General features: G+C 43.1%; 2 protein-coding genes across 3 annotated transcripts in view; one reads left to right on the top strand and one right to left on the bottom strand.

The window, feature by feature from the left end:
- Positions 1–1164: 1164 nt before the first annotated feature.
- Positions 1165–13737, bottom strand: HEXD (hexosaminidase D). The gene is made up of 13 exons (XM_083725906.1): positions 13624–13737; positions 11615–11749; positions 10845–10954; positions 10214–10301; positions 9737–9901; positions 7685–7868; positions 6568–6639; positions 5056–5251; positions 4378–4460; positions 3230–3308; positions 2971–3072; positions 2389–2478; positions 1165–1691 (listed from the first exon to the last, which is right to left on the bottom strand). The coding sequence occupies exons 2-13, from the start codon at positions 11711–11713 to the stop codon at positions 1523–1525; spliced, it is 1437 nt and encodes a 478-aa protein (XP_083582032.1). The 5' UTR covers positions 11714–11749; positions 13624–13737; the 3' UTR covers positions 1165–1522.
- OGFOD3 (2-oxoglutarate and iron dependent oxygenase domain containing 3) overlaps positions 13005–19923 on the top strand; it is a 39408-nt gene continuing 32489 nt past the window's right edge. The window contains exons 1-2 of one of the 2 annotated variants that reach the window (XM_083725932.1): positions 13005–13123; positions 17200–17417. In XM_083725932.1, coding sequence (XP_083582058.1) covers positions 17273–17417 — 145 coding nt within the window. In that variant the 5' untranslated portion in view covers positions 13005–13123; positions 17200–17272. Of the gene's footprint in view, positions 13124–13818; positions 14000–17199; positions 17418–19923 lie in introns of those variants that run through there. The other variant, XM_083725931.1, reaches the window with a different exon arrangement.

The raw sequence follows: 19923 nt of genomic DNA, 5'->3' as shown, positions 1-19923 counted from the left end.
CCCCTGGATGCCGACACTCAGCTGAAGGCTTTCCTACTACTAGGTACTCTGTGTAGGTATGCACTTCCTTCAGAAGATGCTGCTGGAGACAACCTAAAGTCTGAGGCTTTGAGTTCTGACATTCCAGCCCTAGAAGTGCAGTTTTAAATAAATAAGCAATCCTATTTGAACTTCCAAGGACCACTTTCTCATAGGAAGCCTTTTACTCTTCACCATGTGCCTATGTAGAAATATAGAAATACAGTCATACCTCTTGTTACGTTTGCTTCAGGTTGAATCTTCAGGTTGCATCCTGCGGCGACCTGGAAGTAACGAAACGGGTTACTTCCGGGTTTTGCCGCTCGTGCATGTACAGATGCTCAGAATGATGGCATGCGCAGGCGCGGCGAATCGCGACCTGCGCAGACGTGGGTTGCATTCTGCTCAGGATGCGAACGGGGCTCCGGAACGGATCCTGTTTGCATCCAAAGGCACCACTGTACATATGACATTCCAGAGGGAATTGATTTATTTTACCATGCCACCGACCAAAGCAGCAGCAAGCTTACATGTATTTTACCTGGGAGTAAATTCCACTGAACTGCGTGGGGTTTCCTTCTGATGAGAGGTGCATAGGATTGCAGTGCAAATACCTTTGCTGAACTGTGTTTAATGTTCTGGCTCGCAAAGTGCACTGTTTACGATCTGATCCATTCCTCTTGATTCCGTCAGCAAGCTTTAAACCATTAATTAGACCAATGAATGTTTTGGTAGCATGTAAAATATTAAATGTGAGGGATAAGGTGTTTCATCTGATGAAATCTGAGATTGTTTCTTAGCAGCAAAAAGATGCTTTTATCTAACTCCTGGCTACTTTTAGACAAGAGCTTAGATGTCCTCTTGTGGTTTCACTCGTGTTCCCACCTTCTTACACTGGGTACCTGTGGGATCATTAGTTTAAGTGTGCAAAACAACCATCCAGCAGCAGGGGCTGTGCAGAGCTAACACCATCTGCAGCCCAGCTCTCATGGCAGCAGCAGGTGTTGGGGCCAGAATGAAGAAACTAAGAACATTTGCTTCTTATCTGCTTTGGGCTACTTGTTCCTGCTTCCTTCTTGAGAAATCTGTTTGAGGGCATAATGAGGCTTCCCCAACATACCAGTGGAGATGTTCAAAGCATACTAATGATTGTGCAACTTTTTTGATTTATTTAAAGTGTCTGTGCACAGGTTTTTAAATTGTAAAAGTCTGCAATCAATCTTAACAAATCCACGAGAAATCTTGGAGCCCGCTCTCACTTCTACCCAGTGTGACTCTATGCACACAGTGTGATTGCTGGTACATTTTCAGAAGAAAGGGAAAGACCCAAGGCAGTCTGTATCTCTTCAAAATTTCTTTTTAAGATTAATTCCAAGCCTGTTAGCGCAACAGACTCATCTCTGCACCTGAAGAGCATCTCCCCGACTTACACATGCTAATCTAGCTGCATGATGCTAGCTGTACCATGCTGGGCTTCAAATCTGCAAAGCTGTCTGTAAGAGTATTAGGATAATTCCTGTATTGCTCTGTCCAGATCATCGACTGTTCCCTGAAGTCTTTGCAGGCTGGGTTGGACATTCTCCTCCATCCATTCTTCTGCAGCAGATATAAAGAATGCCTTTTCCATTGCTGTTTGGAGCTCCTGCGTCACAGTAGTCCACTTCGTCAAAAGTCTAAAAAGAAATCGGCAGCAGAATTTAATATATTGCCATGTGATGTAGACCTAACTAAACCAAAGATAAGGTTGATTCTTAAGAGATGTTAAAAGTTACTGAAGGCTACATTTAAAACTTCTACATCCTGTGGGAAGAGGGAGCCTTTCACAATACTGAAGAGCTAGTGGGTAAAATCCAGTAAGGAAAACTACTTGAATACGTGTGTGTGTGTGTATTTGAGACACGTATAATAAGATCCTACTATTGCCCATAGTTGCTGTATTTAATTTTTCTTTTTTTTTGCAAATACAAAAATCTACAGCCAAATTAGCCAAAGTCACCAGCAGCTAAAACCATAGCACCTTTTGTGATCATAAAATCAGGTTAATTTTATGGTCTACATGCAACACACCAGCCGTAGATAGATTACTTCACAGCAGTTCAGCCAATGGCTGGAGTGGCAGGAAAACAATAAGGTTTTAGATCTATTTCCTTGCTTTGGTGCTGTTGGTGTTCTAATAAAGTAATGATTGAATATTTGACCGTTTGTGAATTTGAGTGAGCGAAGTACTTAAATGCACTGTCCAAAACGGCATCCTCAGCATAGAAATTTCTGACACCAATGGTTGAGAATAAGATCATGAACTTTTAATCTCCCTGTCCCAAGATAATCTTAAAAACACAAACTTTGCAAGGAATCAGAGATTTTTGTTACCTTAGTGCATCTGGCTGAAAGTGATGAATCATTATAGGATGGATCTTCTTCCTCTTTCTGTGGTAGGGGCTGAACCAGCCTGTGACATACCTAAAAGTGATAAGCCATAAATAGATGTGGGAGGGCGAGTATTGGTTTGTTTTCATTTTTATTATGTATCTTGTGTTCTCGTTTTGTATTTTTTTATGTTGTGAACTGCCCTGTGATATTCAGATGAAGGGCAGTATACAAATTTAATAAATAATAATACAAAAATAATTAAAGAACATGTGGGCGTGAATGGAACTGAAAAGCTACAGGGCAGACTGAGATATCACATACTGTAGATCCAACTGTAAGATTTAACATAAGAGTAGTATACTCTTTAACATCATGTAAGCATTTAGTAACAAGTGCAGTTAGGATGGTTAAAATGATATGGTAGAATTCCCCCCCCCCCTCCCAGTTCTTGCTTATGCAAGGAAAAATAACTTTTAAGTCCTTAAGTTAATACACAGTAAAAAGATAAAACATTTTATGTGGCAATAAGATCGATTATAACTCTACATGATGGAGTGTCAGCTCCTCCTCTTTGTTCCTCACCTGTTGTTTTCCAGAAGTTCATCCACTGAGGGCTTGAGGTAGAATGTAATTTGGGTCACCAGTGAGAGAATTTCACTTCCAGGGAAAGTCCCTGAGATGTCACTGTTCAAGAAGAGAATTGGGCAAGAGTGAATTTTGTCCCTAACCCATTGTGCCTGATACCCATGGGGCCTGAAAGCAAAAGGGGCTTGCACATTCCCCACTCCCCATAATATTGCTTCCAGAAATGCTGCTGAAATCTAGAAGTTGGGGCTATTACCTCATATAAGTGTCTATTTCCAAACTGGAGATCCCCAGGGATTTTTCTACATCTTCTTTCACCTTTTCTGAATAGCCACCTTGGGAGGACCAAAGAGAGAGGAATTGCTGCTTTTGTTTTAAGTGTAAAACCTTAAACGGGACACAAAACTGGCCTAGTGATGTGTATGTGTGTGTATAAAACCCACCGCTATTAAAGGATGAAATTATGACCCTAGGTCACCCAAGTTTAAAAAACACAGTGCGATTCCTAGCGGTCTTAGAAGGATTTGTGTCATGAAGGGTGGGATGGAAATCATTGTAATAGGTTTCATAAGTTAATGATGGCTCAGAACCCAGCCAGCTATTTAGAATGGAGAAAAGGCAGCCTAGTTTTATATAGATAGGTGGGTTTTGATTTAGGGTGTGATCCTGAGCATACTTTTTTTGAAATCAAGTTGCAATAAAGCTGATGGAACTGGGGAGCACAAAGCTTCCACACAGCATCGCACCTTCTGAAGCTTTTCCTTTGGCCTGTACTATTCAATGTTGCCACCTTGTGGCAACTCAGTCATAGCCTGATGCTTGTGACTCAAAAAGGTTTTCTCAGAGGAAACTCCTGACAAGTTAGTCTGCAAGCCTGACATTTCCCACCTCTGCCTTAGGTGAACCAGCCATGTTTTATGGAATCTCTAATAGACAGAGAGATTACCGTATAGCTTGCAGAGGCGGGTGGGTGGGTAGGGAATGGACACAAGTATAAAGAACTGTTTTAACTATTTAATACTGTTATGTATGGGCATTAGTCATGAAGTATGCTTGACTGGTCTTAGCAACTATTATTATCTAGAAACCAGTATTGATATCAGATGTGAAAGGCTGAAGGTCATGAAGAGTCCTGGACTCCTTCAGGGCAAATCACTTTGGCCACTGAAAAAAGAATACCTCACAGGTTCTTGTTAATCACGACATGAGACAATGTATGAAGTAAAGGAACTTGGCTATCCATTCTAGAGTACAGCTCTAATATATTTGTGGGCAATTAGGGGGAATTTAAGTTAAGCAGCTATTCCAAAGGAATGTACAAATTCTGATGCTAATAATCTTGCAGTGTTTTCAGGATCCCGTGCACATGGTTTAGATCTGACTGAGGAGAGAGTAATTCTATACCGTTCTTTAGTGCCTGGAGACATACGGCTAATGATGGGATTCCTACAGGCAGAAGCTCGCACAGAACAGAGAAGTGGTCATACCTAGAGAAGAAAATGCAGAGCGATTCAGTGAGAGGCAATATAAGCAAGGGACTGAGGCAGTGCAGGCATCTGCAGTCGCCCCAGAGACTTTAGGAACCCACAGAATGTAAGGAATATAGCTGCATGGAAAACATCAGCAGTTTGAGTAAATGATGCACCTGTATATAAACTGAATTTGAGTCATATGATCTGTTCCTCTTGCAGAACCGTTCATTCTTTTAGGATGAAATGATGAAATGAAAAAGGAAGTCTGGGACTTTAGTTAATTTGAAGAAGGTGGGGAAGGAGTTGGGGGGGGGGGAAAACATAGAAAAGAAAATGTAAGGCAGGATCCACAATGGGGTGGGAAGCAGAAACAACAGAAGCCAATGGTGAGAGGAAAAGTTCCTCCACAAGCTGATGAGTCTCCTCCTGTTTCTGAAATTTCTGCATTTTAAAGGTTTCGCCTCAGAATTTATTTGGTCTCAAAAAAAGTGTGTGCTGTCCAAGTTCAACTCTTGGCTTCAGAATCCTTCTTAAGAGGAGAGATTCTGTAGTGTTCAACGTATTCATAATGCTATCGCTCTCTTAATCCCCTTGTGTAAAGTTTCATTACCTTTGCCAACCAGTCAGGATGATTCCTTGGATGATACCGGCAGGACTGCTTTCAGCCACTTTCAACCACTGCTCATGGTTTTTAAGGTGGTGTCCAATGAGGGTCAGACACTGGTTGACTCCTGTGGCCCCTTTAAAAGCACTAGCAAACCACAGCTTTGAGAAGTTACACTTCTGGTACTTTTTTATGAGAGTTGCTGGAAGTAAAGGGAGAGACAGGAAAGTCCACAGTTCAATGGCAGTGTATAAACAATCTTCTGCTGATACAGGACTAGGTCCAACTTGTACCAAGTGGAAAGAAGAGACTGGCAGACTCGTGATTAAAAAAAGACAATGTTCCTAAACGCAACTATATTTGCTAGTAAGACTCACATAAGGATAGTGCACGTTTCATAGGGTCAGCCTCATTAGCTAGAAAAGTTAAAACTACTCACAACCTATTTATTGTGAGGTAATGCTGAACCAGTCTCAGATTTCAATTACATTGGAGAAAGTAATACATGGATAATTGTCCACACATTACTTTATCTGGTGTGTTCATGTTTAAAACAGATAAATCAAATGACCTAAATTAAAAATGATAAAAATGTCCTATGCTATTGTCTCAATGGGAGAATTCTGCTTTGTTATTTCCTCCCCCCCCCCCCCCAAAATTCCTTCTTTGGGCGCTGAAGAATATCTGCTAGCACTGTCGAAGCTCCTTTGTCTTCAGGATAAGAAATAAGCCAGTGAGGAGGAATGTCAAACATCACTTCGGTGGATGTCAAAATTGTGTCTTCGGAATATGAATAAAAATAGCTTGTGATAAGTACATTCCACATGACCAAACTGGAGTGACTTCATGCCACATCGCTATCATTTTTTTCAAAGTACCCATAAGAATGTCCAATCAACACTCCTTACTCTCCCCCCCCCAAGTACCCCAACTTTGGTATGGTCTTGACATTTAAATCAAGATGGCTGCTCCTCAAATAAGAAGACAGGTTCACTCTCATTCCTTGACAATTTACTAAAAGACTCAACATTGCTTATTTCCTGTTTCCAGTGTCTGCTGTTACGTTTTCCTAAACTTTGCCACTAGCCACATTAGCATAGCTGTCAACCTTTCCTTTTTTTGCGGGAAATTTCCTTATTTCAGTGCCGTTTCCCGCTGCTATCCTGGATTGGTAGATATCCCGTAGACTGTCCCCGGGACAGGTGAGGCTGCTGATCCCTTATTTTCGAGGCTGCTGATCCCTTATTTTCGAGGCTGCTGATCCCTTATTTTCAAATCTGAAAGTTGACAGCTATGTACATTAGTTATATTCTATCTCCACTGTCAAAGGCCATATGCCTCTGTGTACCAGTTGCAGCAAATCGCAAGTGGGGAGACCGCTTGATTCTGCTCTGGTTCTGCTTGCAGACTTGCCATAGGCATCTGGCTGGCCGCTGTGAGAAGAGGAGTTATTCTATACTTCAGACAATGACTGAACACATTTCCCTTTTTCAAGCAAAATCACAAAGCAATGCAAACCTTTACTATCTACATCAAGGTCCGGGGAGTAGTCCCAGATCATCAGCTCCGCAAGCTGTGCTATCCCAGACTCTGGAAAGAAACAGAAATATAACTGATTGTATTTCTCAGTTGTATTTGTGTAGAGATATGTATAAAGGAAATTGGTTGGTGATAATTTCAAACAACACCCAAAGACTTAAGAAAAAATATGTATCAAATCCCCAGTCCCTCCTAATGTAGTGGGCCAATGATAAAGCCCAGAACAAGCAGTACACTAATAAGACCTTAAGTGAGGTCCAATCCCACAGTTCATTATTAACCTGGCACATAACTTTCCCTGTGATTCAACACAAAAACTGGAAATATTGGTACATTTATATCTTATTCAGATATAGTTAATTAGGCTACACTAAGCTTCTATTGTGAATTTTCCTGTTCTTCCTTGCCATTTTAAACTGGAGTACTTTAATATGTATATATTTGGAAAATAATTAATTAACATCAACATCAAACAATCTTTCCATTGCTGGTTATAATCATTAACAGGTTTACATACTATAATTTTAATGCAAACAATTTCTATATCTTTTTGAATTTTTCATTTCCCCCGAATAATTAAAGTTCAAACCACAGAAATTTGACCTGGCACGGCTTTTTAAAATTAGTATTTGCACTTAGTTTTTTTAACCTATTAATTTTCTCTGAGGATCTCGATCCCCCAAAATACAGCACAGTTCTGTGTGGACATACTGGATGAGGATATTGCAGCAAGTATATCCTTGCTGAGCACCCACCCAATGTTATTGAGCTCTGAAATTTTAGGGGAGCACCCACCTTCTCTTCTTCACTCCCACCGCACAGCCCCAACCTTAAGGGTTGCCAGTATGCACCAAAGTAGTGCCGTAACTCAGTTCTGGTGAGTTTCAGCTAAAGAAAAGCCCTGGTTATAGAGTGTTTTATTTTAAATGCTCAAAGTGCTTCTTTGTGGCATTTAAAAGCATCCGCTCCCCAATAAAGGTGTCTACCTTTCAATACATCTGAAATTAATTCTGAAACCACAATGAATTCTGACCTGCCAGAAATGAATTATGTTGCTCAATTTTTCTGTGAGACTCCCCTTCTGGTGACAACATACCTCTCAGTGTTTTTTCGCTCATTCCCCTCAGCATGTCATCCCACACAATAGGTTTCACTGTAGGGTAGGCTGAGACTACATGGCTGGCCACGGCTTTCATGTGGGACAGGCACAGTTTTTCTATCGTATTTTCTTCTTCCTGCAGCCACTGTTTGGACTCTTCTCCTTCACCCAGATAATACACCTGGAGACACCAACCAATGCATTCTTCGTTTACTGCTATTCTGATAAGCGCCATTTAGCAATTCATTTATTTTTCAACACCAACAACATACTAGTTACTGGCCTGATTCACGTGTCGCATTAAGCTATAGTTTAAAACAAACTATGGTTTGATGTCAACAAGCAGCATGATGGTGTATGCTGTTGTCAAGTTCCCTCTTGGACCTCTCCCATTTCCAGTTCCTACTGTGCCATGGAGGAAGCAAGCAGGAGTCTGACTGGTCATGTTGTCCAAACCTGAGCTTGTGATTTGTTTCCCTCAAAGCACACACACAGAGCCATGGTTACCACTTGTGGTTTGTTTGGAGAGAAACAAACCATGGCCCTTGGTGTGGACATCACGACAAGCCAGACTCTGGCTTGTTTCATGGTGGCACCGTAAAATAAAGAGCAGAGCACTGTATATTGAGTACTGCACAACAATATAAACCACCACACTGCTCGTTTGCAGTTTGTTTTGATCTATGGCTTAATATGAAGTAGAAATACAGGCAGTTCTCTCACAAGGATATTCCTGCTCCAATGATGGCTATCACAGACTTTGGGCTGGAGCACACAGAGCAGTTACTAAAGTTATGCCAATGAAAACAGTTTTTCCTTGACAGCGGATCACTGCCCACTCCATACTATTTAGAAGCACTTACTGTGCATTCAGCCATCCCTGCTGAAAGTCTTCATGCTTGCTAGGCAAGTGGAATGAGGGCTATGTGCTTCAAAGCACTGGGTGGGGATCAATCACCCCAGGGGAGCCATTTTGAGTTGTATTCCCATAGCGATTGTATGCTTTTTCTCCATACAACAGAAAGGAAAGGGGGGATACAGCTGAGAGAAATTAATGGGTGGTGTTTGAGAGTCAAGAGGCAGAGAAGGAAAGAGCACAGTAAACTCCCGCTCTGCCTACAATTTCCCAGCTAGCCTTTTTATAAACATTTCTTGGGAGCTAAAACAGGCATACAGGAGCAATAGCGCTTCTGTTGACTTTTACAAGCTGGTTTGGTGCACAGCAGTAACTTAAAGAACTCTTTGGGATGCTAGCCTTGCAACCTGTGGCAAGATTATAATGCACTGCTATGCCAAGATACAGCTTTTGGCATGCCACTGCAAACACCACCGTTTCAGCATGGGTGGCTATCTCCTATGTGATAAGCACAAACACAAACCCAAGATAATTCACGAGTGGACATTCATTTCAGCAAGTCCACCACATCTACCACAGATTTCAATAGGCCCTAATAAAACGCAGTATAAAAGGACCAGCCAAATTCTTCCAACCTGATTTATTCCACTGCATGATTTATTCCAAATTATAATGTGTTGCTTCTAACAAAACACCTGACAATATAAAACAACTGCCGAAAGCTAGGAAGTACAAATGAGCTAAAATCAGATCATGAATCCAAAGATTCACTCATTGCTCTGTACTCTAGTCAGCCAAATTCTCTTTTCCTTTCAGTGGCCCAGTGATGGCTGAAGATTGCATAGTGGAGCCCTTGTAAGACAACTGTGTTTATTTCCCTATCATTAAAACATCAGGAAGCAGTCACACAAGTAGAAAGGTTATCTTTTAACTATAGTAATTACTAAAAAAAAAATGTTCAGTATGCAGAGCTATAAAGGCCTGATACATTAAAAACTCATAGTAAGGATTTAAACACACACAAGCACTTAAGAACCAAAGAATTTCAACCTCTGTGCATCTGAATAAGCCAGTGTGGATCATGCGATGATGATGTTTATCTCGTGATTAAGAGAATTTGACAGCCCAGCAGGCTCAAGGAAGACATCATGGCTGCATTGGAAATGATTCCAGCCCCAGGTCCCATACTATACCTCATCACAGCCGATGTGAAACCATCGAAGATCATCATGCAGTGCTACCACTTGTTCTATCATTGTGCTGACCAGCTTCAGGGATTCCTCTCTATGGGGGTTCACAGTGTTGGGGAACATTGCCATTTCCCGTAGGTGACAGAATTCTTTGTGCTTCAGGACAAACTGCAGGAGAAGCAAGACGTAATGGGTGTGGTCACTAAACTGAAGCAAAAAGGGTGACCAAAGACATAAGCAAAGGACTTCTGCAAGTGTTTACAGATGCCCCAGCTGAATAAGCTAGGGCCAAGTAGGGTGCATTATAAAAGCCCTTTACTGTACCATCCCACGACCTGAAGTCAGATTGTGTCCCACAACTCTGCTCCACTACATTGGTTGCTATTGCACTACAGGCAGCAAAACAAACAGCTCCCCCCTTACCCAAAGCAACCCCCCTCAAATTCAAGTGTGTGTGACATTTGACATCCTGGCATTTACCTCCATATGTCCAAAGGTCTGGACCAGAGGGACAACCTCTAGCTCATGTAACTTTGCCAGCTTTAAAATCTCTTTAATCTCAGAGGAACTAGAAAACAATAAAAAACAACTTTGTTATCAATGCTATATTTCAACATGTTAAAAATTTCACTATTTATACACACAGGCAACTCCCTGTTTGTGCGAGGGTTGCGTTCTGGGTCATTATGCACATAAGCCCATTCCGCCCTGTTCCATGGCAAAAAATGACACGTGTGTCAGAGGCTGCACATCAATCTGCTGTGTGCAAAATGGTCGCCACCTACACAAACACAGGATGTGCACTAACCGCAAGATCCAGTTACGATCCCAATTTGGAACACAGCCCAACTTGGTCCAACTGACTGATGAGGTTTAGCATATTGAAATCTGCTTTATTATCCCCACCCCAAAATTGGGAAATTTAAAAAATGGCTATGGGTCCTCGCCCCCTGCTTGAGGGAGGTATGGGTGAAATTTACAGGCACAGTAGCAGTCCCAGCGCAGGTTAAACATTCCAAAATACAGGCAAATATGTTCATGGGTTTATGTGCAGGGCAGTTTTTATTCTGGCCAACCAACTGCAATTAGAAAACCTTACTATCTACCTTACCTGTATGCATCATTTGCTTGAAGTGGTTTCAGTTCCCCATCATAGGGGAACATATCCTCATATTCAAGGAGAATGCCATTTGCACCCAGGGCATGGAACAATGGGAAGATCTGTTGGTTGCACAAAACATGTGAAATATCCAGCTAGTGTGGAATTTAGTTTTGTAAAACATTAACACATCTTAGGGAATGCTTATATTGTTATTTCCTGCTCTCGTGCGTGAGAGATAGCCCTGCTCCAATCCCTTTTTCTTTCCTGTCATGTCTTTTAGATTACAGGCCTGAGGGCAGGGACTACTTTAGCATTGACATTTGTAAGCCATTCTTGGAACCCTTTTTTTTTTTTTGGCTGGGGTAAAAATGCTTCAATAAATGCAATCCTTTCGCCGTATCTGAAACACTAGAATCTGTATGACATAGAATAGAGCCCTTTCTTTGTAGGCCTCCTTAGGGTAGTCCACTAAAGCCTGTTACTGCTCATCTTTAAATATTTAATTTTATTTATTTTTTTTAATTATGCAGTAAGACACCTTAGTTTTCACAGCAGGCATTATCAGGAAGTGGCAGTTATAAATACCCCTGCTTTAGGGGGTGAAGCAATTGAATCTTTTCATGTTGGAGAACAAGATGGAAATGCAATTAAACCTACAACTCAGACTACATGGCACAAGGCAGTGGAAAAATTAAACTCACTGGATGCAACTAACTTCAACCAAATCAACATCAGAAGAGGTTCAACTCTCTGATTTACATAGATCAACATTGTGTTACCTCTGCCAGGTATGAGACCTTTGGTGGGGCTCCCTTGAGATCTAAGTGCACCAGGCGCAATTCAAATGGAGAAGAAACCATCACTCTGTTTTCTTCCATGTTCCAGATGTGAGTAGCAAATCCAAGTGCTTATACCTGGAAAAGAGGGAAAATTGTGAAGATACTCATTTACTCACATAACCGAACAAGAATATAAAAAAATGGAAGCCTCCCATGGAATAATTGGAATCAAGATGAAAATCTGGTTCCTTATAAATTGCATATTCTTTATTTTCATATAGGCAATAATCACTACTGTGATATACACACAGTTATTCATTACATGTATACTGCACCTTTCTTCCAATGAGTTCAAGGCAGTGCACATGGCTTCCGCACCATTTCATCCTTCCCTATTCAGTCTAATGGATGTTGTTCATTTCCAAGAAAGAGAGGTGCATATGCACTTTCTCTTACCTCAGCCTTTCTGAGTGATCCCTACATGTCAAAATAATCTAAGCTGCAAACTGACATTTAAGGAAGGAAGGAAGGTCCCATAGCTTTTCACTGTACCACACACATCATCATCACAATAATAATAAATTATTTATACCCTGCCCATCTGGCTGGGTTTACCCAGCCACTCTGGGCAGCTTCCAACAAAAGATTAAAAATACATTTAAACATCAGTCATTAAAAACTTCCCTAAACAGGGCTGCCTTCAGATGTCTTCTAATTGTTAGATAGTTGTTTATTTCTTTGACATCTGATGGGAGGGCGCCACTACCGAGTGGTGGGTGCCACTACCGAGAAGGCCCTTGGCGCTAGATCTGTGTCTGGGTAGAACAATGGGGGTGGAGATGCTCCTACACACACACACACACACACTCTCTCTCTCTCTCTCTCTCTCTCTCTTCAGCATTGTCTCTACTGACTATCAGTGATCCTTCAAAATTTCAGAGAGGGTTTGTCCCTACCTGGAGATGCCAGAAACTGAACCTGGGACTTTCTGCATGCAAAGCATCTACATTAGCATTAAGCTATGGGTCATCCTCAAAAGAGGAAATATTTAAAACAATGCACAGGCAACAAGAAGGGCACCAATAAATCCAAGTCCGTGTATGATGATGCAGGTAGATACTGTGTTTAAATGTACCCTTAACTTAAGTATCCATCTATGAAACTGCTAATTTTGACTGCAGGATGACAAGCGAGCATTCATTCAAGATGCAGGGGCCAAGACAGTGTGGCATCTGCCCGTTCCGTTTGGGGGTCAATTTCAGCACATGGGACTGAAAAGACCCCTTGCCCCACCACCCATCAATTTACTGGATAAACACCCTGGCAGCAAAACAAGTTTCCACCTAAAACGCCAAACCCTCCCAGCTGCCACACACGTGCCCCCCCCTCCTTCCCAGACGTGGCCCAGTAGCCACGAGACACGTCATGGGAAACGGCAACCACAGCAATAGTCGCTGCTTCTGGGGCAGGTGACGGATTTAGGTTTGATGAGGCCCTAAGCTACTGAAGGTAATGGGGCCCTTTATATGTCCAGCTGTCCTTTGTCAACAACAAATTGTCGCTGGTTTTTGTGTTGAATATATGCTATGTGGTAACTGATGGACCTAATAAGTGTCTAAAGCCATTTGCACATGCAGAATGTAGGCACCCTATACATAGAAATGAGCAAACCAGTGATATTTTAGGGAGCAGGTAAGGCCCATTACTTACATCATAGGAGCCTACACAACACAAAACACTGCTGCTGCGTGCAGGTTTTATTTTTTTTTATCCTATTTTGGAAATGTACATCCAATTCTTTTTTCTTTAATTTTTTGGGGTGCCCCCAAGAGAGTGGGGCCCTAAGCTATAGCTTGTTTAGCTTATACGTAAATCCTGCCGCAGGTCGCTCAGGCCCCACCATCCTTCGGCTCGGGTTCCCTCTCCTCCCCCGGGGAGCTGCCCCTCTTCGCCGCGCGCGCCAGCCCACCTTCTTCCACAACAACAACGACAACTCCGCTCCTTCTCACCTCCGCTCCTTCGCGCTCCATTCCGCCTGCAGCCTCGATTAAGCTTCCCTGCCCTTCCGCGCTGCTCTCTCTTTCCGCCATCGGCTGCTCCTGCCTGCACATTCTTCCCTCTGTAGCTTCCGCTCCGGGAAAGGAGGATGCCGATTGGTCGCCACCTTTCCCCCTCTCCTCGGTGTCTCGCTCTTGCGCTCTCTCTCCCGCCTTCTGCTCCCGGCTGCTTGGAGTGGAAACTCTGAGGCTGACACATCCTCGCGCCCCGTGCGCAGCTGCTCAGTTCCCGCGCGATGGCTCCGCAGCGGCGAGCGGGTTCCCGCACTCCGGAGAGTGGCGGAGCTGGCGCAGGGGCTCGGGCGGAGGAGCGCCGTCGTCTCAGCAGGTACCTCCTATTGTCCGGCGAGCGCCGCGTGGCCACGGCCGGAGGGGAACCGGTGGTTGCGAGTTGCAAGCGGAGTCAGGAGGGTGCGCGCGTCTTTTGTCCTCTTCTCCCTCCAGGGGCTGCATTCCCGGGAGAGCGCCCTCAAACCTTGCACCCCCCCATGCTAAACGCTTGGTCCTCATCAATGCTAGCATCCTGCCCGTATATCAATAATCTGATGTGATGGTAGGGAGGCACTTTTTCCAGTTGGTTTGGCTTCGGAGTGTGTGACTGCGATCCTAGCGTACTAATCTAGGAGCAATCTTCAGATGAATTCAATGGGGCTGCTTTTCAAGTAACCTTGTGTGCATGGGGTTGGGGGATGTTGCGTGTAGGCGCAGGGAAATCCATCCTAAATTGTGGTCTCAGGCCCAGGCTGGGGACAGTAAGCAGGAAATACGGCTTCTACTACTACGTTGTAATCCTATATGAGCGCCCAACCCCATAGTCGCCTTTGACTGGACTTAACTGTCCAGGGGTCGGTCCTTTACCTTTTTTTTATCTATGACACTCACTGGAGGAAGATCCGTTGAGTTCGGGGGAGCTTGCTTATTCCTTGCTGCGTGGGGTCAGGAATGTTGGCTTTTCCCCCAGTTGATGCCTGAATCTTAGAAGGCGTGGCCTTCAGTTGCCTGCCACATGTGGAAAACACTACAGGGCCATACATGTCCATATGTAAAGTTCAATGAGTGTAGGGTCTGTGTATAATAATAGAGCAGTAAAAACCAACAAATGTACACACTTTCACACAAGCACTTGTAGTGAAATGATACCTTGTACTTCTGTTCAGTGTGATGGGTGAAGATTACAGATGGATACATTGGGGGAAAGTGTGTAACTAGTAGTACACTGAATGTGAATTTTCTATAGAACTAACCCTCCCCCTCCCTTTTTGCTGATTGTTAATTATTTTCTTGAGTATTCTTCACATAGTACTTTCCTGGACTTGACACCCCTGTAGCAAGCTTGCTAGCATTGACTCATTGCATTACTTTAGGGTCATTATGTTCCTTTTCTTTAACACACACTCAATTATTGCCTAGTAGCAGCAGTTGCAGTGTTGGCTTTAGACCAAGGGAGAAGCCTGAAGCTCACTGGGTAATTGTGGACCAGTCACAGATGTTCATCCTAATCTGTCTTGCAAGTTGTTGTGAGGAAAGAAGAGAAGACCATGGGTTTCATCTAACTAAGCTCTATTCAGAATACACCCATTGCAATTACACAAATTAGGCATGTCCATCTATTTCAGTGGATCTGCTCTGAGTATAACTAATATTGGATTCAACCCCATATTCAAGGGGAAGGACGGCACAATAAAGCATTGAGGGTATGCAGCATTTCATATAAAAACACCCTTTCCGTCTCCACTACTGATTATGTTGATTCAGAGAGAACAGTTGGAGCACAGGTGTTCAGAGTCTCTATGGAATTCAGAGGAGCAGATATTTATAGTAAAGCATGTCTTATTAATGAAGAGTGAATTGTTCAGGATGAATTTTTCAGCAGCTTCAGGCTGTTTTCCTCACAGCTGAGATTGGATGATGGATTTGGAGCTCCATCTGAACAAGGCTTTTGAGTCAAAGGTATACATCGGTACCTCGGGTTACATATGCTTCAGGTGACAGACTCCGCTAACCCAGAAATATTACCTCGGGTTAAGAACTTTGCTTCAGGATGAGAACAGAAATCGTGCTCCGGCGGCGCAGCAGCAGCAGGAGGCCCCATTAGCTAAAGTGGTGCTTCAGGTTAAGAACAGTTTCAGGTTAAGAACGGACCTCCGGAATGAATTAAGTACTTAACCCGAGGTACCACTGTACTTTGATAGGCTTGTGCTGGAGTTCACATGTACTTGGCCCATGGCATCTGGTTCTTTCTGTGCCCATGTGTGTTTAGAACAAGGGTGGGGAGGTGGCAGTGGTCGGGCAGAGGGGGGGGGAGATCCTAACAGGTCACCTTCCTGTCAATCACCTGATGTCAGGTGACCAACTTTGACACATGCAATTTGAATTCAAAGTCTGACTGTCGGTGCTTGCAAAGCCTGGTGCATAGCACACCACAAAACATGCCAATCAGCTAATGGATGGAGAGTCGGGTATACAGTGGCTTTCACAGTTCTTTGCACTTGTAGGTACCATTCATCAGCTCTTTTGGCCCAGCTGCATCTTTACTTCCCCTACACCTGACATCATATATGGCATGAGGTATAGGTTAGGTGAGTGTAGCTTGGCTGAAATGACTGCATGGGCCAAGTAGTGAGGCATGGCAGGTCTAATAAGGGCCAGAGGTTCTCCACTGCTGTTTTCGAGGGTGAAGATCTGTAAATGGCTGAAATGATGACAAGCCAGTACTCTCCTAGGTAATCTTGTAGTAAGGACCAACTTCTAGAATCATAGAATCCTAGAGTTGGAAGAGACCACAAGGGCCATCGAGTCCAACCCCCTGCCAAGCAGGAAACACCATCAGAGCACTCCTGACATATGGTTGTCAAGCCTCTGCTTAAAGACCTCCAAAGAAGGAGACTCCACCACACTCCTTGGCAGCAAATTCCACTGTCGAACAGCTCTTACTGTCAGGAAGTTCTAAATACTATGAATTCTGAACTCCTTTTGCCTGGCTCTTGATTAATGTGCACAGTCTGTTTAATAGACTGCAGAGGTGACCCACAAAGTAAGATTTTCAGTTTATGTCCTTCATTTATAAAGTACATGTTGCAAATCAGATTTATAGATGCTTGGAATGGAATTTGTCATACTAAATTGACCATTTTGTCAGTGCAATAATGTTTGCTTGCAGGATGGAAAGGTGTCCCTCCTCCCCCATCATGCACTGTTCTGGGGTTTATTCTGATCCTCCATACTGGATTTGTGGGGGGCCATGTCTGTGTGGGGAGCATCCCCATTACACTAGCAAGAGTCTTGTGCTGGCTTCTGCTAGACCCTGGGTTAGTCAAATCTAGCTCTCTATCTACACTCTTAAGTCGGATCACTGGCATGTTCCTCTTGCTAGTGGCCATTTCACTTGCTCCAATAGCCTTCATTTCTGCAGCTGAGGATTAAGCATGGACTTGGTCCCCAAATAATACCTCTTTATTAAAATGCAACACCGTGGTTGGAGTTGCTGTTCTCTTACAAGGGGATTTTGTTTTGTTTTTTCATTTTCAGTGGCGTGAAAGGCAGTGTCCAGAAAGACTCACGCCGGAAGTGGCTGAAAGTGGCATTCCTCCTGTCATCGGCCATGCTCGGCTACCTCCTGAGTGGCAGCTACTTGCTTGGTGAAGACGGAGTTACCGAAGTACTGGCCCATCAAGGTGAAAGCCTACAATACAAATTCATTGAAGTACCCTGCTCAGAGGACTATGACAGCCACAAACGTTTTGAAGGTATTTCTGCATCATGACTTGTGCTAGTGCAGTGCTGCAGAAGTCTTGCCAAAAAACAGCGAAGTGTAACTCTAAACTGTCACAGGTCTCCTGTCACCTCAGAAGCAATAGCTGTCACAGGCTCTTTGCTGTAATATCACTGTACATCTGCCCCCTTCTACTTGAGCAATGAAGGAAAGACACAATTCTGGATAAATCTTATGCTTTCTTCTCCTGTCTGCATTGATGTCCCCTCAATTGGACTAGATTTTGCCTCTTTTTCTGAGGTTTCTATTGCACATGAGGAGATGGTTAGAGAGATCATAATTAAGAATGTCAAAATCGAACCGACCAGAGGGGAGGCAAACCCTGGACGTAATCCCAAGTGACACATAAGATCTGGCAGTGTTGTTGCGTCAATGAGAAATGGGTGGTCATTGTACTATCAAATTCAACATATTTCTAAGTGGACAGTTGCCATGGAAATCCAAACTGATCACATTTGGTTTCAAAGGGGGAAACATCCGAAAAATGAGGGGCTGGTAAAAAGGCAACTGAAAGGGAAAGTCAGTAGGGTGAAAAAACTGCACAATGCTTCGGTGTTGCTCAAAACCATAGAAATGGATTCTCAGCTAAAATGTATGCCACGAGTCAGGAAATCTACTACCGAATCAAAGAGGATGTCTGCATGGTTCACGAATAACCTGTGCTTGAACAGAGATTTCCAAGAAGAGGTTAGGAGTGTTGAGGCAAATACTGAGACGAGATTAAATTCCAGTTTACCAGCAAATTAAAAAATCAACAAATTTAGGTGGTTCAAACAGTTCAGGTGGTTCATGAAGGACTGAAATGGGAGATTGCTGGTGTTATAACATAAACTTGACCTTCACAGTTGGCCTCCATACTTGAGGACTGGAAACTGACCAGGCTTTTTTAAAGGGACCAGTGGAAATCCATGAAATTATGGGCTGGTCAAATTTACATCTCTGGGTAAACTGGTGGAAAGCATTGTTAAAGGTACGATTATCAGGCATATAGAATGGTGGGTGTTTTGGGACATGCAAACAGAAATGCTGCTTCACACAGCACATAAAGAGAATTCCATAGTTTAACTGTCACAAGATGTAGTGCTGGCCACCAACTTGGATGGCTTTAAAAGGGGATGAGACAGATTCATGGAGGATAAGCCTTACCATTGACTACTATATGGCATGCATCTTGGAGGTAGTATGTAGATCAGTTGCACCATTCCTTTGAATTGGTGTCCCTGGGGAATGAAAGCAAGAGAGTGCCCTCATCTTCTGCGTACGGGATTCTTAGAGTCATCTGGTTGACCACTGTAGGAAACAGGATGCTGGACTAAGTAGGTTTTCAGTCTGGTCCAGCAGGACTCTTCTGTCCTTGCTTTTCATTTCTGCTGCTTTTCTCTGTCCTGTGTTACCAAGTTCCCACTTGAGGGCACTCTTGAGATGCTTTATGATGTTCTATTCTGTACGTATCCTGCTCTTGGAAGTGAGAGCTTTCTGCACTTTCACGAACCTTCTGATTATCTCTCTAGATAAATGTTTTGTGTCCAACTTGGTGATTGCCCAGATCTAATCCAGTATGGTGTTCTCGAGGAGAGGCATGGCAGTTGTAGTTTATATCCTGCCTGTTTCAGAGTTGATCCATTGCTGTAATTGTTGGATCAGTGCTGCTTCCTATCTCTTGCCTGGTGTCACAGTGTAGCCTTGTCTAGTGCAGCTGTTTGATGAGATTACCACACTGGTGCAAGCTAGTTAGCACACTATTTTTAGATTGTTCATTGATTTTGACATGATTAAAATCCAAATCAAGGTGGCTTAGAAATTAAAAACACAAGTCACCATGAAATTTTAAATGAACCTCTCAATAAAATAAAAGATACACGGAGAAGTAAAAACAGCACCATATGGACCATACCATCATTTTATTTGGCTAGAAAATGCCTGCTGGAATCATAGAATCTTATATGCCTGCTTTAAAATGGCCAAAGGCGAAGGGACAGACCAACAGCTATTGGGAGGCTATTTCACATTTTATGGCCAGAAATATACATCTCCCTGTCACCTTACTGGTATCATGGTTCCAACTTAAGAAGCAGAAAAGGATTCCTTCTTTCTCCCCCAATATTTTAGCAGTTGGCATCTTTCTTTACCCCATTCCCCCCCTCCAATTAACATCAGAATGTACCTTTCGCCCAGTCATAAACATAACTTTATTTCATTTCTCCATCCCAGCCTGAACACCTGCAGGGTTTTTGTTCCTGAATGATGGGGGTGGGGAGTTTTCTGCCATTGCTTTTTTAATGTATTGGCTCCCTAGTGGCAATTGGCAAGCAGATAAGAGGGCGCAGAGGGTCAACCGCTTCACATGCACCCAGAAAAAGCCCCCTCCCTCAATTTGAAGGGGAGAAGTCACTTCTAACTCTTGCCTAATGTTTGAATAGCAATAAATGGTCCTACAATGTTAAGAGTCACTTTTTACTTAAACAAAATAGAACTCATGG

The sequence above is a fragment of the Podarcis gaigeae genome, assembly GCF_964106915.1.
Source record: "Podarcis gaigeae genome assembly, chromosome: 2".
Taxonomy (NCBI): domain Eukaryota; kingdom Metazoa; phylum Chordata; class Lepidosauria; order Squamata; family Lacertidae; genus Podarcis; species Podarcis gaigeae.
This window is presented reverse-complemented; position numbering and strand designations above follow the sequence as displayed.